General features: G+C 42.5%; 2 protein-coding genes across 4 annotated transcripts; both read right to left on the reverse strand.

The window, feature by feature from the left end:
- Window positions 1–459: 459 nt before the first annotated feature.
- Window positions 460–8,731, reverse strand: zgc:64051 (leukocyte surface antigen CD53). Of its 3 annotated transcripts, XM_027027186.2 has the most exons (9): window positions 8,687–8,731; window positions 5,613–5,779; window positions 3,880–3,955; window positions 3,448–3,636; window positions 3,164–3,238; window positions 2,695–2,787; window positions 2,050–2,154; window positions 1,828–1,911; window positions 460–1,565 (listed from the first exon to the last, which is right to left on the reverse strand). In XM_027027186.2, the coding sequence occupies exons 3-9, from the start codon at window positions 3,934–3,936 to the stop codon at window positions 1,497–1,499; spliced, it is 672 nt and encodes a 223-aa protein (XP_026882987.1). In that variant the 5' UTR covers window positions 3,937–3,955; window positions 5,613–5,779; window positions 8,687–8,731; the 3' UTR covers window positions 460–1,496. The 3 variants fall into 3 exon arrangements, with proteins under 3 accessions (XP_026882987.1, XP_026882986.1, XP_026882983.1); XM_027027185.2 differs by lacking the exon at window positions 8,687–8,731 and having other exon boundaries at window positions 5,613–5,921; XM_027027182.2 differs by lacking the exons at window positions 5,613–5,779; window positions 8,687–8,731 and adding an exon at window positions 4,669–4,803.
- Window positions 8,732–14,502: 5,771 nt separating this feature from the next.
- lman2lb (lectin, mannose-binding 2-like b) lies at window positions 14,503–18,220 on the reverse strand. The gene is made up of 8 exons (XM_027027181.2): window positions 18,009–18,220; window positions 17,309–17,427; window positions 16,860–16,977; window positions 16,641–16,723; window positions 15,972–16,133; window positions 15,527–15,641; window positions 15,274–15,390; window positions 14,503–14,719 (listed from the first exon to the last, which is right to left on the reverse strand). The coding sequence occupies exons 1-8, from the start codon at window positions 18,211–18,213 to the stop codon at window positions 14,577–14,579; spliced, it is 1,062 nt and encodes a 353-aa protein (XP_026882982.2). The 5' UTR covers window positions 18,214–18,220; the 3' UTR covers window positions 14,503–14,576.
- Window positions 18,221–20,571: the final 2,351 nt, after the last annotated feature.

Here is a 20,571-nt window from a genome sequence, read left to right on the forward strand (position 1 = left end):
GTCACAAAACAACAATTCCCTTGAGCTGCAAATCCCACGTTGGGTTACAGTGCCAAAGTCGTATCATTGACAGCCTATGGAGCCCGAGAAAGGGATAACCACCAAAGCTGTCTGTTAACGCTGTGCATGTCACATCATGACTATGGGGGAGTTATTTCTAACTTTTGAAATGTCAGTAGTCATCGAGTGTACATTTGCACTGTCACCTACTTACATCCACACACCCGCCACAACAAACCTCCAAACAGAAATGACATGGCCATTCTGGGTGTGGTAGAAATTTTGCTAGACGTTTTAGAACGAAGGGAAACCTTGCCTAGTTCTCTAAATTAAACAGTATAAGAAGTTAGTCAAGTATCCCCACTCTTTGAGGCTTGGGTACAGACCCGTGGTTAATCTTTAGATGTTTGGGATAATCATAATCACACACTGCCTGTGTTGGATGGACACTGGACAGAGTGAGCTTGTGTTTTGTTTATTTTTGGCAGAAACAAAACAGGTTTTTTATGTACAGCAGAGTACATGGATGTTTAAACATGGACACAAAAAATTAGCACAGTGTTAAACAGCATGATAATTAAATGTACATTAACTATGGAAATGAATATAATGTGAGAATATATGATATGAGCCAACTATAATAACCAGCCCTGCTGGTTTCTTCAACATTACATTATGAAATATGTTTTGGTCTGAATACAATAGCATTTAAAGATGAGGAATTTAACAAAATTATCATTACAGCACTTCAGAGAAATCGATGTAATAGTAGCATGATACAGCAAATGTGTTCTCAATTACATCTAAAATACACTTGAAGGTTCACTTAAATGTGAACCTGATATTCATAGATCCATTTCTAAAGCTTTATAGGTCACTGGAAGAAATACTGGTTGCTGCAGCTTTTAATGTGTGGTACAGTATACTGGTGTTATTGCACTGTGCCACAGTTCTATGGGCATGGGTCAGAGCTGCACTGACCTTACGACCCAGTGTCTTTATAGTCCATATAGTCACCACCTTGTCATACCCTGCATGTTTCCACAAGCACATTCAGGTTACAGGGCATGGAAAGCAGTTTTCACCTACCCATTGCCTACTCCATAAATGACAAGTTCACATGGAAATTATCATACAACAGAAAATGGTTAGGCGGGGTTTAGATAAACAAAATGGCCGCAACTGCGATGTGCATTTACCCTCATATGAGAATTAAGCTGTCGTATAAATACACTGAAGCTTTATATATACATGCCGCAGATCACTGTTGAACGTAACAGTCCAGTTACGGTGTTTATATATGCACAGACACCTAGTATTAATATATCTAATCTGTCTACTGTTACAAGCATATTGAGCAATAGTTAGCAAAAAAAGTTCTTGTTTCTTCTAAGGTGCCTTGAGCAGCATCATGCCGTGACGCTTAATGTTGCAAAATAGTTTCAATACAACATTATAAACGAAGAAGCGTTCTCTCGGCAGCTGCTTTAGTCTCGTCACTTGTACCCCAGTCCAGAATTTTTGATGTGACAGAAGAGGGTCAATGAAAAACACATGGCCAGCACCTAAACCAGGAAAGACAGCTGAGTGGATGAGGGCCAGAGTGCTGATCTGGGTTCAGTTTCCCAGGATCAAAGCTGTAAGACTATCCCCCCCTTATGATCCCGAATCAGTGAAATAAACTAACAGCTAAATAAGAGCAAATTTATCTTCATCAAATCAAAAGTCAGAATCTGTAGCTACAATAGTGCATCTCAATGCCTTTCATAATAGTGCCTAAAATACTGTCAGATATGATTTAATGTAAATGTTTCATTACTGACATACCTCAATGCTGCACACGCAGATGATACCAATCCCGATGTTTAGAAGATTATTTTCAATCAACTCCTTCAGCATGTCATAACAACCCTGCAAACACAGGTATGTTTAGGTGTGTTTACAATACTTCCATTCCATCACTGTTGGGGGTATTTGAAAACTGCTGGTGATATGGGCATTTTTAAAAACACATGCACATAGGACTGGGGAATATGAATATGGCTGTACCTTTTCCCAGTAAGTAGACTTCTCTTCTTTGCAGGGTTCTTTACAGCATGAGTCCGGTATGTTTTTGTTCCAGTTGGATGAGTTGCTTACCCCACAGCATTGCAACTGTAACGTTAGCCAATCATAGAAGAGCAGAATGCTCGTTAGCCAATCATAAAAGAAAAGAGTGGAACGCTTGTTAGACAATCATAAAGAAGAGTGGAGTGATCGTTAGCCAATCATAACAAAGAAGAGCGGAGTGATCGTTAGCCAGTCATAACGGAGAAGAGCGGAGTGATCGTTAGCCAATCATAACAAAGAAGCGCAGAGAGCTCATTAGCCAATCATAACAAAGAAGAGAGCAGTGCTCGTTAGCTAATCATAACAGAAAAGAGCAGAACACTTGTTAGCCAATCATAACAAAGAAGAGCGGAGTAATCCTTAGCCAGTCATAACAGATAAGAGCGGAGTGATCGTTAGCCAATCATAACAGAGAAGAGCGTAGCGATCATTAGCCAGTCATAACAGATAAGAGCGGAGTGATCGTTAGCCAATCATAACAGAGAAGAGCGGAGTGATCGTTAGCCAATCATAACAGAGAAGAGCGGAGTGATCGTTATCTTGGTGCTTGCCGTTATGTTCGGGCGGCATGATTAGCCTACTTACGGCTTTCTGAATGGTGTCCCAATCGTCCATGCCTGTATTGTTCTTTGCCTTTTCCAAACTCTTATTAAGTTCTTTCATAATGATCGTGTCCAACTGCAAGCATTGCAGATGACCATAAGTCTCATTGCTACATAACAATAATGGAAAAAGAACTGTGCCGCCACAGTTAGCATTGGAATTTTTGAAAGTTTTTTTTCATTTATAATTTTAAAATTTCAGAAAAATTAACTAAAATTCCAATTTTAAATTCTGGTGGCACAATTCTCATTCCACAGTTTGATTTCATATGTATCAAACAACCCTTTTACTATTTTAAGATATTTCACTTGACAATTGGTATTCAGTTTTCAGTGGTTGCCTATCACTTATGTATGTGCTACAAGAACTGAATTGCTGTTTATCAGAGTGGAAAATGCTTATTTCCAGCCTTTGGTTTTGCAAGGCTGTAGTGCCGTGGTCAGTCCCTTACCTCTTTCTCGTACATGAGCAGGAGGCAGGCCAAAATCAGCTTAATCAGCATCAACAGGAACAGCAGCGTGAAAAACTGAAACCGAACAAGGTCATTATCTCTTATTGCACTGACGTTTTCCAGATGTGTAGGTGAGAGTGTTTCGGTTAAGATGACGTAAGAGACCATGCTGGCCTCTCGTTCTTCAAACCATGTTTATGGTCTCGGAGGGGTTCTGTGGACCTCGTAGCGCAGGCCACTTTTTTTCAAAGTGCTTTATGGACCCAATGCAAAATAGGACTTACGGAAAGTAGGAGGCAGCGGTTCTCCTTGAGGGCCCCCAGGAAACCCAGGAAGGACAAGCAGGTGATGAAGATGCCGATGATGAAGAAGATGTTGGGGAAGCTCATGGCCGGGAGAGAGGGGAGAAGGGAGTTGTACTTGAACGTCGTGTTCAGGTAGATCCCGAACCCCAAGATGGTGATGCCACAGATCTAGAAAACCACTGAAGTCACTTAAATAACAACCGCCACAGGAGAAATTCCCTGTACTCCACCCTGAGGCAATACAGATTCCTGCTGGCTCATATCTTGAGCTGAAGGAGCACTGCATTTTTCGATTGACTTGTCAAATCATATAGGTTACAAAACCTTGAGCTGTAATGGATTGTTACAGTAATTTCATCATGCGTGTGTCTATGTGTGTGTGTGTGTGTGTGTGAAATGCCAGATACGCACAAAGAAGATGAAGTTCACCCCACACATGGTGTGTTTCAGGCACTTTAGGCAGGACATCCTTCCCTTGTCTTGGGTCCTGTAAAGTTATCATCCACATTATCACCAAACGCACCAGAGGTGGAAACGTCTACACGTTGACACTGGGCAGGCCTTTTAAAGCTCAGGCCGCCGCCGAAAAAACATGTAAGACGCAGACGCCCGACTTCCTCCCCTGCCGGGGGCAGTGTGGTCAGGGCACCTAGCATACCTTCGCCTGTCTCTGAAGTACCGCACAACCATGTGACACATTTCCTGTGTATATTCCGAGAAGCTAGCTTAGTGTGATGGAATGGAAGCTGCGATCATAGTATTGCAGTATTTAAATACAGTGAAATTAAGGCTCGGCAGAAGCCTTGAAATATCTCAGGTATTATTTTTAAATATCCATAAACCTGATGACATTTTTTCTTAGCAGCTTTTCAGCTGAAAGAGACATTTTTTACCACTGTCCGCAGTATCAACAGAAGCTAAATTGCTCTTTCACATTCACCGCAACTTTTCTGGGTTTTTCAAACCCACCCACTGTTTTTTAATGTTGTTTTTTAAACATTTGTTCTTTCTCTATCATCTAAGCCGTCGAGTTAGGATGGACTTACGCCGCCAGTTTTCATGTCCTAACATGTAGCCTCTCTGCCAGAGAGTAAAGTCCCTCCCAACACAAACATTTCAACTCCCAAAAGGTGACATTCGAAAGACCTTTATAGAAACAGCTTGATGTTTTATTCAGTTAGTCTTCAGGTATTCACTTACCTTATTAATTAGGACACTTCAGTAGCGACAAGTAACCCTTCTGACCCTGGATGTAACAGTGGACTGAATTAACACGCTCACTGTGCTTTGCGCAACTGTTTGAGGGAACTCATCACTTATGCTCTACTTCCTCCTTTTGAGGCCCTTTTTTGCACAGGTCTGTGATCAGGTCCCTGTTACCCAAAATTTGAATGCATCCTCGTGAGAGACACATAAAGCTGGTCTCATGTCAGTGACAGAGGAAAACTTCCACCACCTCCCCCAGCATATGACACATAATCTAAATGCAGTGACCCAGATGAGGAACTATGGAAGAGAGACAAAAAAAAAACCCCCAAACAAAACTGAATTTATGATGTGTTGTATCACCGTAAAAGCACGGGACTTTTGTACCAGAATAGGGCAAGTAAATCTAGACATCTCTCTAATAGAAGAAGTGGCAGAAATCGTGAAAATGTATGTATGATAGTATATCCAATGTAGCAAGGAAACCACAGGCGTGCGTGCATGCAGTTATTGCAATGATGCTGTGTGTGTGTGTGGTGGGGTGTTCAGTATTTTTTTGGAGTTTGCAGCTGGGCGTACACCCACTGTGGACTAAAATAAAGTGTGAAACAATGACATGCTCACATACATGATACCAAAAACAGAGTCTTAGTTGTGCTTAGTTAGTTTAAATAGTTAAATAAATCAATTAATCTGATTTATTATCATTAAGACAACAGACTTGAATGTAATGAATGAATTTTAAAGAGTACTGTCCACTTTAATGGAACTACAAATAAGATTACTGTCTGAGAAAACCTAAACTGTCACAGTACTGCACGGTTCAGGGGTTTTCTCTGCCACAATTGATTTGTTTGTATCAGCCAAGTCCCAATGAGGTGTTTTGGCGAACGCCTCGATCAAGAAATGAGAATATAGAACTGTTTTATTGGTCCAACCTGTGTGGATGAATTCCATGCGGGGGTTGGGGGTGATGGTAGCAGCAGTGTCAGCTGTTAGCATTAGGCCAGCCACAAAGGGTTGGTGCGTCGGCGGGGAGGGTCGTGAGCAGTCAGCCAGAGTTCCACACCCCAACACACTGTATTTTTCTTTCTCAATGAACTCCCTGAAATTCAGCAAGATAGCAACAGTCCATTTCTGTTTCTGGTGAGTCACGAGTGATCTCTGAGATAGATGGGCAAGGAGGCAGAGGAAGAGAGAGAGAGAGAGAAAGACAGACAGGGAGGTAGAGGAAGAGAGAGAGAGAGACAGAGAGAAAGACAGACAGGGAGGTAGAGGAAGAGAGAGAGAGAGAGAGTAAGAGAGAGAGAGAGAAAGACAGACAGGGAGGTAGAGGAAGAGAGAGAGAGGCAGGGCGAAACCCTAGAAAAGGCGAACTCAAAATATCCTGAGGTCAAAGAGAGCTGAACGACAGGAGGGTGAATGTAGCCTCTCCAGACGAAACACCAGGGCCGAATGATAACCCCGAGAACAGCAAAGACAGAGAGAAGCTATGTGTAATCCAAATGTAATCCAAAATCCATAATGCAGATCCCTGGAAATATAGGAAGCCTGTTCTAAGGATTTCATTGGTGGGGGACTGAAACCAGGCCCACCCACTGCTGATTGGGATTAAAACATATTTGATGTTAGACCTGAGGCAAGGCTGGCACTTGGCAGGGCCTAAGGAGCAGGTCCAATCAGAGGAGAGCAGATGCTTGAGAGAGGACTGTGTGAACTGAAAGTGCGAGGGGATCCTTTAAACCATTCAGACCACATGGGCAGCCCATAGGCAGGGCTTGCTGTGCTGTTCGGGAAAGTTTATAAGGGCAGCACCTGCTTCGCTAATTCATAACACATGAACCCGCACACACAGCATGGACAGCTCCAGCAGAATCAGAAATGTCATGATGGGAAACTCCAAAGTCCATGCAAGGGGCAGAACCGTGGATCTTGTGAGGGGCAGAACTGTGGACCTTGAAGAAGCGTCTTCTGTTTTGCTCAGCTTTCTTGCACAATAAGTTTGCTTCCACAAATCTAAAAGAGAAGACACTGCAGAGATACTCTTATCTGAAAATGCAAATTTACAAGATGTTCCCAATACCTGTTTCAAAAAGTGAACACATTGTAAATATATTTCCAGTTCAATTCATGTTTGTATGGTTTTGTCAGTTACACAAGGTTCACACACCAAGTTCAACTAATCTGCTACCAATCAAATGAAATCAGGTGTGTGTGACCAGGGAGTGCAGTGGCCCACACAGAACTGTGACCTTTCACTGATAGCTGGAGACCCCCCAAAAAACTCTTGGTGCTCAATTATAGGCACAACAAAACAGAAATTCTTTAACCTGGAGTTAAACATGGCTACATTTAAGGCACATCTAAGTTCTTCTGGAAGTATCCAGCTGTATGTTGCATGAAAGCTAAACATTGCTTGACCATTTTAGTCTGTATTCTGGGTTCTAATAGATGACCTGCATGTTATTAGTGCATAACAGGAACGTGTTCTTGGCCTGGTCTGTTCAGTAATATACAGACTACTACTAGCACTTAAAATTCTTGAATAAAGTGGATACCAGTGTACAAATTTGAGATCTGTAGTAATGTGCTCTGTTTTCTCTGTGCTGGCTGTTTGTTTGCTGAATGTTTTTTGGGGGAAGTCCAGGAAGAAGACCATTACAGTAGTCAGCTGGAGTTGGAGATAAAGCATGTACCGGTTTCTTATCTATAGAAGGAAGATTTGTGGCAACAAAATATAGATACATTCAGTGGTCTCTTTTTCAATAGTGGCTTAGTGGCAGCTGTTTAGTAATTCTGGAAAAGTCTGTTTTCGGAGGTTTGTTAGCTTGTTACCCATGATAAACCCAGCGTGGATATTGTCTTGGTGATCATTTCAGAGAGATGAGACAGTTCAGCCCTATTTAACTCACAGTTAAAAGTAGAAAGTCTTTGTTTATAGGTGTTGTCTTCTCGATTTAAACTTCTCCATTTATGCTGAGCTTTCTTGCACTTTCATTCTTTCTCTGTGGCGCTTCCTGTTTGGCCAAAGTCTTTGTAGTCTTTATAGCATCCACAACCTTCAAAATGTTACATTTTCCGAGTATTTTTGATGATGCTGGAGTACATCAACAGAGACTGCACTTGTATAGTCTTTATAAACTGATCATATGTACTGTACTTTATGTATCTTTAAAAACAAAAACAAAAAAAACCAGCTGGTTTGAGTAGCTGGAGAATTAAATATCTCAAAACAAAACAAATAGTAATTCAAAATCCATAGCAATAATGTTAACAGTTGAGATCCTTAGTAAGGACCAACTCCAGAGTGTGTGTAGGTAATCTAAGATGCTCCAAAACACCAAACGTATTAAATGAAGCAAAATATTCTTTACTGCCCTTGACATTATCCAGCTGAGAGTGGTCCAGTGATCAGTGGACATAGCTGAGAGTGGTCCAGTGATCAGTGGACATAGCTGAGAGTGGTCCAGTGATCAGTGGACATAGCTGAGAGAGGTCCAGTGATCAGTGGACATAGCTGAGAGAGGTCCAGTGATCAGTGGACATAGCTGAGAGAGGTCCAGTGATCAGTGGACATAGCTGAGAGAGGTCCAGTGATCAGTGGACATAGCTGAGAGAGGTCCAGTGATCAGTGGACATAGCTGACACTGGTCCAGTGATCAGTGGACATAGCTGAGAGTGGTTCAGTGAAATCCACAACAAACATTGGAATTAGAATTTTGCTTTGAATAAAGCTGCTACTACACCTCAGAGAAAGATAATATACACTAACAGTCAAAATGATTTATTGCTTGATTTGATTGATAGCTGTCAATCATCCCCCACCACCCACCGTACCTTTCCCAAACATATTTATTATAAATTTATATAAATATATATAATATATATATATATATATATATATATATATATATATATATATATGATATGACATAATATTATATGAAAATTATTGAGAAATAATTAAGTGATTAAAGTAAATAAAAGTTATGAGTCTTAAATGAATACATACCACCCAGTCTTTAATGTCCGCTCTGTTCCGCTGCCGGTCACGTACTGATACTCAAACATGCATATGGGTCTCAGTTGTGTCTCTCTCTCTCACTCCCCTCCCATTGGCTGATTCTCTAAGAGGTCACACCTCCTCCCAAGCCCTTCCCCCCATACCCATACAGGAATACGCCTTCTGACAAAAAAGGATATAAGGTGTCCACCCCCCAAAATCCAAACTCCTCCCAGGGTCAGAAATACACTCTGTCAGAAAGTTCAAATTTTACTCCATTTTTTTCTTTCTACCCAACCAACCAGACCTATGTGTAAGAGGTTTCTTTAAATGAGAAATATTAACGTGATTAAAGAAAATTAAAGTTTTCAGTCTCATACTACACCAGTCTTTCTCCACTTTTTCTGTGTGTTCGGTGTCCTCTCTGACACACACTCTGCAGTCAGAGGTTATTGACACTCACACTCTCTCTTTCTCTCTCTCCTCCTCATCTCTTATCTGCCATATGTACTCAAATAAGGCAATAAGCAAACTTTTCACAAAACATCACAAAGTTTCCATTTATTTTTTCTGTAATCTCTACCCTATACGTTTTATCACACAAGGTTCTTGTCCATTATCACACATATTTTGAGGATCCCTCATTGTGTTGTAATTGAATACTCTGGACAGTCTGAGACTGACATGTTACAGGTATCACACTAGTACAAGTATCACACTAGACTGTTACACTAGTACTGGTATCACACTAGACTAGAGCTCCTAGACAGCAGGAGCTGAAAATACCTTGTTCCTTGTATTATTGATCAGAATAGGAACAGGGTGAGTTATTACACATTAGCACCCTCTGTACTACAGCTGGGACCCCAGGCTAATCACTATATAAGTGTTTTGTCTGCTGCTGTTTGCAGTAGTGCTAACTGAACATACACTGGTCTGTGTCACACAGGGAGTTGAAGGACAAGGCTGCTACTGAAGTTGCTGGGAATGGCTGAGGAAACCTTCCAGTCTGAGGGGGCCTCTGTCCCCTGAAAAGTGATAAGGTAGAGAGGAGGATGTTTTGATAGATAGATAGATAGAGAGAGAGAGAGAGAGAGAGATATGGATGATTGGGGTGGTTTTGTGGTGGTTGCAGTGACCCTGGTGAAAAACACCAGCAATTGTGATTGTGCCCCTATCACACTGCCTACGAAGCCCTCCACCAAAAATAACTGATGTCAAAACCACAGCCAGGGTTCAGACCACACACCAGTGGTCGGGTGTGGAGTCAAGGACGACTTCCCAGTTTGGAGAAGTTCCCTGGTTGGTTGTGGGAAGGTGAAGGAGGTTAGAGCGAAGGAGGAGTACTGGGGATTCCAAGAACTCTAGAAGCCATACACCCCCCCCCCTCCCCCGCCCCCCAACACACACACACACACACACACACACACACACACACACACACACACACACACACACACACACACACACACACACACACAGACAAATGTTTTATATCAACTTCCATATTTGGACATATGAAGTAATAGTGAAGTAACCAGAAACTGTGATGATTAATACTGATAAATGTGGTGGCGATTGTGATCTAGTGAAGGAAATGAAGGAATGTGTGAAGCAGGACAAAGACCAGGGACTGAAAGGAAATGGAGAGAAGGTGGAGGGTAAATGCTGTGGTTGTCACCAGAGAAGCACTTGGGCTGTGATGCCTACGCTGCAGGAGTGGCTGCAACAGATCCCGGGAATAATTACACCAGTCTCCATCCAGAAGTACACTTAAAGGTTCACTTAAATGTGAACCTGATACTCATAAGTCCATTTATAAAGCTTTATAGGTCACTGGAAGAAATACTGGTTGCTGCAGTTTTTAATGTGTGGTACAGTATACTGGTGTTATTGCACTGTGCCACAGTTCTATGGGCATGGGTCAGAGCTGCATTGACCTTACGACCCAGTGTCTTTATAGTCCATATAGTCACCACCTTGTCATACCCTGCATGTTTCCACAAGCACATTCAGGTTACAAGGCATGGAAAGCAGTTTTCACCTACCCATTGCCTACTCCATAAATGACAAGTTCACATGGAAATTATCATACAACAGAAAATGGTTAGGCGGGGTTTAGATAAACAAAATGGCCGCAACTGCGATGTGTATTTACCCTCATATGAGAATTAAGCTGTCGTATATATACACTGAAGCTTTATATACACGTGCGACAGATCACTGTTGAATATAACAGTTCCGTTAGGGCGTTTATATATGCAGAGACACCAAATATTAATATATCTAATCTGTCCACTGTCACAGGCATATTGAGTAATATTTAGCAAAAAAAGTTCGTTTCTTCTAACGTGCCTTGAGCAGTGTCATGCCATGACGCTTAATGTTGGAAAATAGTTTCAGTATAACAGTATAAATGAAGAAGCGTTCTCTCGGCAGCTGCTTTAGTCTCCTGACTTCTACCCCAGGCCAGAATTTTTGATGTGACAGAAGAGGGTCAATGAGAAGCACATGGCCAGCACCTAAACCAGGAATGATGGCTGAATGGATGAGGGCCAGAGTGCTGATCTGGGTTGTTTCCCAGGATCAAGGCTGTAAGACTATTCCCCCCCATATGATCCCAAATCAGTGAAATAAACTAACAGCTAAATAAGAGCAAATTTATCTTCATCAAATCAAAAGTCAGAATCTGTAGCTCCAATTGTGCAGCTCAATGCCTTTCATAATAATGTCTAAAATACTGTCAGATATTTAATTTTAGTGTAAATTTTCATTACCGACATACCTCAACGCTGCACATGCAGATGACGCCAATCCCGATGATTAGGTTATTTTCAAACCACTCCTTGAGCATATCATAAGAACCCTGCAAACACATACATGTTTAGGTGTGTTTACAATACTTTCATACCATCACCGTCAGAGTATTTAAAAACTGCTGGTGATACAGGCATTTAAAAACACATGCACATAGGACCTGGGAATATGAATATGGCTGTACCTTTTCCCAGTAAGTAGACTTCTCTTCTACAGCACGAGTGCGGTATTCCTCCTCCTCCTCCCCCCCCCCTTACTGGCACAGCTGTAATCAGTTGTAGGGTCATCCATCACCTATTGATCAGTGTGGCTTTTGTTTCCACTTACTGATTAAAGTAACCTGCTGAAATAACCTGCTTTGGAGCACTATTATTTCACTTATTTTTTTTACAGATCTCACTATATTGTTCTCGTCATACCAGTGAAATCACAGGGGTGTCATGTTTTTAATAAAACACATTTTAGTTCATTTAATAAAATTATTTTATTCATATGGTTGATGTTTTAAAAGAGCCTTCCATTTTCTTATTTTGATCCAATGGCTTCCAAAAGCAATGATTTGATAACAGCAACTTCATAAAATCTATTCTTGTATTTACAAGATATTTAAAATAAACAGAATACAATTGACAGAAACATTCTAGACTTGGGATTGAGACTCAATCAGGTGTAAACACTACCTGTAGTGATTTAAGGCCTGTTTATATTTCCAAGATCTGAAACGAATGCTACCTAGAACTACACATCTGCCTCAGTATTTGGTTAAACAGCAATCTAGATTAAATTGGTGTGGCATTTTGTAGAAACTAAGGAATCCAGCTCTCAGCAACTACCAAAATGGCTTCCAAATCTTCAAAAGAAAGACTCAGACTTCAGAGCAGACTCTTGACGGTGCAGCAGCTGAGGCGTTCATTTGCTCCTTGAGAAATTAAACCTATGGCCACGTGTTCAGGTAATCCCTAATCCCAAAATCTTGATCTTGGCTCTGTAAAGTGCCCAGAGCAGCTGCCAGATGCATGTTTCACAAAGCAGGATCTCAGAACTACAAAACCAAAGACAAAAGCCAATCCTGTCCAATCCTGTTGTAGAAAACGCAGCAAATACAGATCAATCCAAGAGCCAAATACCCCATCTGCATTACTACAGTGCCTCTTTTAAAAGAAAGAAACAAAAATAGAAAAACAAAGGTTTGATTTTGTGTGACTTGTGCAGGCAGAGCATCGTAATAAGGCCATGAAGGTAAACGTTGTTTGTGTAATAATGCTGATGAGCTTGTTCGCTTGTTTAACGGTGGGTATGTGAGATATGGATCTCAGTAAAGTGCTGTTGACTCCAGTGACGTCCATGACCTTCTCCACACTCACAGCACCAGTATCACTCCCCGATCAGTGTGAGCTGCACTACAACAGGAGACTGCTGCCATACGTTTTGAAAATGTTAAGCAAAAAAATCTAGCAGAAATCAGTGTTTAGCTTTTCTATTAGTCAGTTTTAAGCATTTAATCATGTGGCGGGAAAAAAACAAACAAAAAAAGATCTCCAAATTCTAACATTGTATTTAGTCTTTTTGGATGGCACTGCACACCACTTAAACAGGCTGTCAAATTCCTTACGTTTTTAATCTCTCCTTCTGCAGCTCACTATGGTACCATGCATGAGTTTGCAGTTGAGAGATTTCTGCATCTCTCCTGCTGGATTTAAGATAGGTGGGACTATGGCAGAAGAAGTCTCTTGTCATCCATCCATTTGCCACAATCCTCCCATACTCAAAAACCAAAACTTCTTTAGATAACCCTGAATAGCTACTGCTGAGCAAGCTAGCTAGCTAACAGCTGGCTTTCCATTTGACCGAATTATCCCATTTCTTTCTTTTTAACTTGGCAGTGACATCTCTCCTTTGGATGTATAGCTAACACTAAAAGTTTCATTTCTACTTTTGTTCCATCCTATAACTGATCACTGTTTTAGGGTTTTTTAGTGAGCCATGATGGAACCGTTCAGAAGAAAAGCTGGACCACCCACATCATGCATCGCCATGGCACTGCCAATCACTGCACATTGCCAGGGCTACGCTCCCGCCAATCACTGCACGGTGGGACACGCCCACACCATGCTGATAAGGAAGTGCAGTTGAGCTTTTCAATCTTGAGGTTATATTTGTCCTCGAACCTGACACTTGTTAACGTTAATCCAGTCGTATAGCTTTAACATCACGGTGACATTTTTAATATTTGTAATTTAAAAGGTAAGAAAATGTTTAGTGAATAGTATCACAACATGTATTCCAATTACAGAAGAAATGAAGATGCCAGCAGTGATGAGCAAACAGGATTGTTCCTGTAACACTGCCGAGTCCTTTAAATCTGTTCCTTCCATCCAGCAAATGGAACTCAAGTTTCAACAGGGCCACTCACATTTTGGCCGAGAGCAGCACTTTGTGCGAAAGCACATGGCAACAACACAAAGATGGTGATATGAGGACAGCATGTGAGGACAGGGCCATCACCCACTCCACCTCACAGAGCTCACTAGCTGTGCTATCTTGCTACACACACACACACGGTTCTGGGTAAACTGAGAGAGAATGGCATGTGCAAATCTCCTGCAAATACAGAACCAGCAGAAATACAGATCTCTCACCAACATACATGCACGTTCTCTACCTAGTCCTGTCTAAACACACCACACACACACACACACACACACACACACACACACACTCACTCACTCTTGTAGTCCAGTACATTCTTACACACACATGCACTTTCTCTTTTCTATACACAGGATCCTATGAACACCACATAAACTAGGGCACGAGAGTGATGTCAGAGAGCCACAGCTGACACCAGCCTAGTCTGGACTTCAGAGGAAACTCCAGTCAGCCACAGCAGTGAGGACATCAGAGTGGACGCAGCCTCCTAACCACTGCAAACATCATTCACTCCCTCACACCACACCCCACCCCACACACACCCTCCCTCTCCCTCACACACACCCTCCCTCTGCCTCACACACACACACAGACACCCTCCGTCTCCCTCACACACACACACACACGCATGCACACACAGTCTCCCACTCTCTCAGTAGAAGCGCTTTCGGCTGCGCTCCTTCCACCGCTGGTAGATGATGAGCACGGCCATGATGAAGATGACGAGGCCAGCCACCGAGAACAGGAAAAGGAAGAGGAGGGTAAGTATACTCCTGCCCTCGTCTGTCACTTCCACTAGAACAGAGAGAGAGAGAGAGAGAGAGAGAGAGAGAGAGAAATATGAGCCCACCTTTTTGATGGGCTCAACTCTGCTGCACATCTCAATGGTGGCGGTGGACGTATGAAAACATCTCGAGTTGACTGCACCAGCTACTCAAACATGGACCCACAACCCCTAATACTCAACTAAACCCCGCAATGCCCAACGAAACCCCGCCCCAATTGCTGAACTAAACTCATGACAAAAAGGGTCCTCATGTGACATTTATTTTTGAACATTTCTTGTTTTTTTGAGTTGTGATGAACCACTGTACAAGTGCCTACAATTACCGAGTACCAGGAAGCTGGAGCTCAGCATAACTATGGACCGGCTGGGGGTCATAAAGCTGCGTCCTCAGGGAGCCATAGACGCTGCTCATTTTTTGCTCCATCTGAGCGGCCAACACGCTTGAACCAAACAGTCATGAACACTGAGAACCTGGTAAAGGGGTGGAGCCAAAATGCAGACCACGCCTGGTCTCTGAGGGCTGGGCTGGCGCAAGGAGCTTAATGAGGCATGGCACATTTACCAGGGACCTCGCGGTAGTCCACGCTGGGTATCGTGACCTCTTGCTCATTCTCCATCTCCTCAGGACTGCGCTCCACAGTCAGCTCGAACAGCTTTAGGGAGATCAGGTCATGGTTGTCTGCAGCACATGGAAATACACACAAAAACCACACAAAATCAGCTGACTTGCAGTTGACGAGGGGCTGCGTCGTCGCGGAGCAAACGCGAGAGAAACTCAATTGGAAAAAAAAAGGTCAGTTTTGCAGGGTCCCAACCTGACAGGTCCCCAGTGATGGACGAGACTCCGAAGTAGTAGCCCTGGGGCAGGTGCACCCCAGGGACCTCCAGGCACTCCTTCCATTCCTGCTTCCCCTCGATGTCTGTCATGATCTGGGGGAGGAGGTGCAAACACGGAGGCTCAGTGCGGGCCCTTTTACACTGATCCAGGACCAGGTTTAATTTAGACTCTCACTAAACATAAGCAGAAACTGAGCTCAGTATAACTGATCCCAGAACAGAGCCCAAGAGCAGCCTACAATGACGCTGGGGTTTAGCTGTGAGGACTGGTGTATGAAGGACAACTTCTACAGATGCTGTGGGTGCCAATGGCTTTCTGCCCCTGGGGTCATTAAATCAGATTTGATTTCACATCTGTGAAGGTTTAGGGTCAGGGATGGGGAGGGTTTGGGTAAGTCCGATCCCGTGTTCTCGTCTGATTACCGTCAGCATGTTCCTCATGTAGCGGACCAGGACGAACGTGTCGTACTCGATGTTACGCACGGACACTGCACACCCACCCAAGTCTGCGTTCCTTCCGTCCTGGTCGTGATCGTAAACAACAGAGCCATTCCCCACCATTGCTGAGATGTAGGGAAACACCCTCTACACACACGCACAAACGCAGAGAGAAAATATAGGATGAATTCACAACATAAGATTTTGGATTCATTTACATTCTATATATGTTTACAGCATTAACAGATGTTCTTATATATAATTTATCAAACAAAACAGGTAATTAAATCTAGATCTCAAGTCAAATTTCCAATCCTGATCACTGGTATTTAAATATCAGCTAATTACACATTAATTACACATTACACCTTAGGAAGAGTGGGGGGGGGGGGGAACCCTTTAAAATCTGGACCTTGAAGATACTTTTCATGACATTATCTACCAGTTTCATTATTCATTATTTCATGACATTATCTACCAGTAATTTCAAACCAAACCAAACTTTGGAATCAGAGTCAAGTACAAGTATGTCAGGCCACTAGAGGGCAGCATCTTGGCTGCAGAGAGGCTTGAGTATGTCCAGATTCTATGCACATTAATGGAACCCAGTGTTCTGTGGACTAAAGTTCAGGACAGAGGTGTAGTGTGAGATACCTCATTTTGTTTGTCTTCATTGGGATACGTGTCTATAAATATGCCCAGACCAGTGAAAAGATTCATGTTCCCAAACACTGGGCCTAAAACAAACAAACATCAAGGAAATCAAAAGCAGCCTTGCTAAGAACTATTTCAATCTCATTTCATCTTTGGTCTTAGTTTGGTGAGGTAAAAGACTTTCTGGACCTCTGGGGAGGAGAGTGAATGCTTGAGTACCTGTTTGCATGCGCTCTCTGGTGAGCCAGACAGCCACCCCATCTCCGTTTAGATTCTTCTTACCCTGCCCGTGGATATTCAACTGCACTCGGAGCTCCCAGTCCCTGATGTAACAAGGCTGCATGCACACACAAGCACCCACCCAAGCAAGCATACACAAAACACCCAATACAAGCATGCAAGCCCAGCCACCCACCCAAACACCAACATACGCATACATGTACACGTATACACACACACACACACACACACACACACACACACACACACACACACACACACACACACAGCAAAAACATAAACCAGAAGTATTGTGCTGTACAAACAATTCGGGACACTACAACTGTGTAAAAGGTTAAGTGCAATCTTTGTCTTGGCGAATTTAGGGCATCCCTATTTTATATTCTATAAAAATTTAAAAATAATCTAAAGAAGAAAGTAAGACCCACTATGCGACTCCACACAGCGCCGAGTCGGCTCTGCAGGTCCGGGGTCAAGCGCACGTACTCCGGTGTGATCACCGCAGTGCCCAGTAGATCCCAGTGGTAGGAGCTAGAAGATCCTAGACCTGGACGTGCACGCCAATAGTTAAAATAATGCTGCAAATAATGTTGCAAATAATGTTGCAAATAATTAAAAAGAGCTTTGCAATATGCATTCTGGAGAAGTATCTTTATGTGAGCGTGATGCAAATTACAGTACACATGTTAACCACGTTTACTGTAAGGCTCATAATAAATCAGACGATACCTGTTAACAAATCAGTTATGAGTGCAAACGAAACGCTTAGCTACCAGAGTCAAAACATAATAAGCAGTAGGGCCAGCTAGTATATTGACCCTTTTCGTCACTTTTAAAACGTTTAATAACTACGGAAGAGAACAAAAGCGTGTCTGGGATCTTGAGCATAAACGAAACAAATCAAAAGTTCTCGCCTTAATACTACTGACGCAAGCTCTCTGGCTTCTTTGACTAGCCAACCGGTGTATTCCTACTCAGCAGTTGCGAAACACCGCACACACCCTCAGACCTCGACAACGTTAGACATATCCAACCAAAACTTTCACTTCAAACCCCGAGTGTCAAAGCTGTTACACCGTAACCTATCGACGGAGTGGCTGTAGCCATAAAGCGTCGCAGTCCCCCCACCTTGGTAAGGCTTGCTCAGCGAATATTCCCTCTTCAGAAATTCATCCTTGTGATAGTCATCATCCCCACCACTGCGGCCGGCCAGCGTAAGAAGCAGTGCTAGCAGAAAATGGGATCTGGCGTTCTTTCCAAAATGACGTGAGGAACTCTTCATAAGTAGAAAAATGACGTTATGTTTGTTAAACTTGTTCATAGTAGCCGCCATGTTTCTCCTCCTGCTTCTGTGCAGATCCTCCCATATTTCTCATTGGAGCGTTTCCGTTCAAGGATTTTAATCATTGGTCGCCGTTACCGCCAATCATATTTCCAGCCAATTACTGTTGTCCACCAGTAGCTGGGCTGGGTCTTAGATCAATATGGTCTTTCAAAAACTACGATCATTAAAAGGGCACCTTGTCCGATTCTAAATAAATAGCATTTTTTTTTTTTGTTCTGACTTCCCGAGTAATTTAAAAGCTAGTAAAATAAGGCGAACCAGTCAAAAAACTTGAAACAATAATTTTCAAACTTAGTCTTAACTGTTACATCTGGGCGGATACAAGCAGTTTGCCTACTGTCCTGAAGAAACCAGTTATTCAACATATAGGTCTTTTAGATTTAGTTAAATCTTATAATAGATCCGCTAAATAAAGTATTTTTACTGGTTGATGGTGCCATTGCAACTCCATGCCTAGCAACCTTCTCAGAGTTACAGAGGGACAGTGTAAGAACTCCAGGTCTATAGGTCAGTACTATAGGACAAACATTAAACGGCACAAAGTTTAGCCATGGGATTTCACAGTATATTTATGAAAGTGTGTGCTTGTATCTGTGAATGCATATGTATAACAGCTCGTATTTTGCGCTGTTTTCAGCATTGCCAATGTAACACTCAGCGAGAGTTCACATCCGCTATCCTCACCTATACTGGTACACTAATTCATTATTCAATTCTATATACAATTCTACACAAAACTATAATCTATGTAATCCACGTCTCCATGGCAATAAGCCTTTATCATGATCTCCAGCCCTGTTTCAGACGGTTCGTCTGCAAGCTCCGATGTGCTGATCTTTAGAGCAGATATTAGATGACCTCGTAGCCTTTGTAACTGTATATAGTGCCAGGCCATTCCTCCGTGACATACTGCTTTCCTATGGATTCAGAGATCTGGGTTGCTCCATTACAGAAGGTGTACTGAGCCAGAATGAAATGTTACCTTTTTGAAACCATTTAAATACAGAGGTGTGGGCAGTGAAGAGCTGTTCCGAGCCTTTGTAAGCCTTTAAAGACGTTTAATTTCCTGTTAGGGAAAAATCTGACTTTATTGTAGCCTCACTCACTCTGTAATACCCAGAATACGCATTGTAGACTCTAGAGGGCGCTGCTGCATTGTGAGCGATTCTTCACTACTTATGTCTTCTACTGTTTCTGTCTGACCTGCCCGTCAATGAACAGACGATAAATTATTACCATAGACTCTGAGTCATACAACTTTCATGTAGTTACAGAGTGATAATTGTGGGATCCTTTGTAATTATATCTTAATGATTATGTACAGAGAATAGAACATACTGCAAATCAACACTTCCACTTGCTTTGTGTGTGTGTGTATGTGTGTGTGTGTGTGTGTGTGTGTGTGTGTGTGTGTGTGTGTGTGTGTGTGTGTGTGTGCATTATAACTAACTTACTTTGTACCAGTTTCTGGCTTTGAGAGCAGACTCCATAACCACTATAGTGGTTAGGGAGTGTTTGCCATCTTCAAATTCCAGGCTTGAGTTCCCTATTAAAATGGACATAACTCCTTACTCTCTCTTTCTCTCACCCCCCCCCATCACATACACACACACACACACACACACACACACACACACACACACACATCTCTCTTTTGCATAGTTGAAGTTTACTTTATTTATTTATTTATTTATTTATTTTTTTTTTGGGGGGGGGGGGGGGGGGGGGGGTAATTCTTCCTGCTCATAGTACTCATATAATGTGTTAGGTTGAGTGGTGTGAGAGATGTCCCATCATGCTACTCATATAATGTGTTAGGTTGAGTGGTGTGAGAGATGTCCCCTCATGCTACTCATATAATGTGTTAGGTTGAGTGGTGTGAGAGATGTCCCCTCATGCTACTCATATAATGTGTTAGGTTGAGTGGTGTGAGAGATGTCCCCTCATGCTACTCATATAATGTGTTAGGTTGAGTGGTGTGAGAGATGTCCCCTCATGCTACTCATATAATGTGTTAGGTTGGGAGGTGTGAGAGATGTCCCCTCATGCTACTCATATAATGTGTTAGGTTGAGTGGTGTGAGAGATGTCCCCTCATGCTACTCATATAATGTGTTAGGTTGGGAGGTGTGAGAGATGTCCCCTCATGCTACTCATATAATGTGGTAGGTTGGGAGGTGTGAGCAGTGTCCCCTCATGCTACTCATATAATGTGGTAGGTTGGGAGGTGTGAGCAGTGTCCCCTCCAAAGTTGAAATGAAAACTACGACACTGCTCTCTCACTCAATCTCTCTTCCTCTTCCTCTCTCTCTGTGTGACTTGTTATGGTAGTTTCATATGTTTTAAA

This window comes from Electrophorus electricus, chromosome 5 (genome assembly GCF_013358815.1).
Source record: "Electrophorus electricus isolate fEleEle1 chromosome 5, fEleEle1.pri, whole genome shotgun sequence".
Taxonomy (NCBI): Eukaryota; Metazoa; Chordata; class Actinopteri; order Gymnotiformes; family Gymnotidae; genus Electrophorus; species Electrophorus electricus.

Bases quoted from the DNA above. Each gene is read 5' to 3' on its own strand.
- zgc:64051 (XM_027027186.2), bottom strand. From the start codon at position 3,936: ATGTCCTGCCTAAAGTGCCTGAAACACACCATGTGTGGGGTGAACTTC. The intron at 2,155-2,694 runs GTAAGTAGGCTA...CTAACGTTACAG, and splicing joins GGGACACCATTCAGAAAGCC to TTGCAATGCTGTGGGGTAAG. The intron at 1,566-1,827 runs GTATGTCAGTAA...TTCCTGGTTTAG, and splicing joins TCTGCGTGTGCAGCATTGAG to GTGCTGGCCATGTGTTTTTC.
- lman2lb (XM_027027181.2), bottom strand. From the start codon at position 18,213: ATGGCGGCTACTATGAACAAGTTTAACAAACATAACGTCATTTTTCTA. The intron at 16,134-16,640 runs GTATCTCACACT...GCGTGTGTGTAG, and splicing joins ATGAAGACAAACAAAATGAG to AGGGTGTTTCCCTACATCTC. The intron at 15,391-15,526 runs GTTGGGACCCTG...CATGTGCTGCAG, and splicing joins CATCACTGGGGACCTGTCAG to ACAACCATGACCTGATCTCC.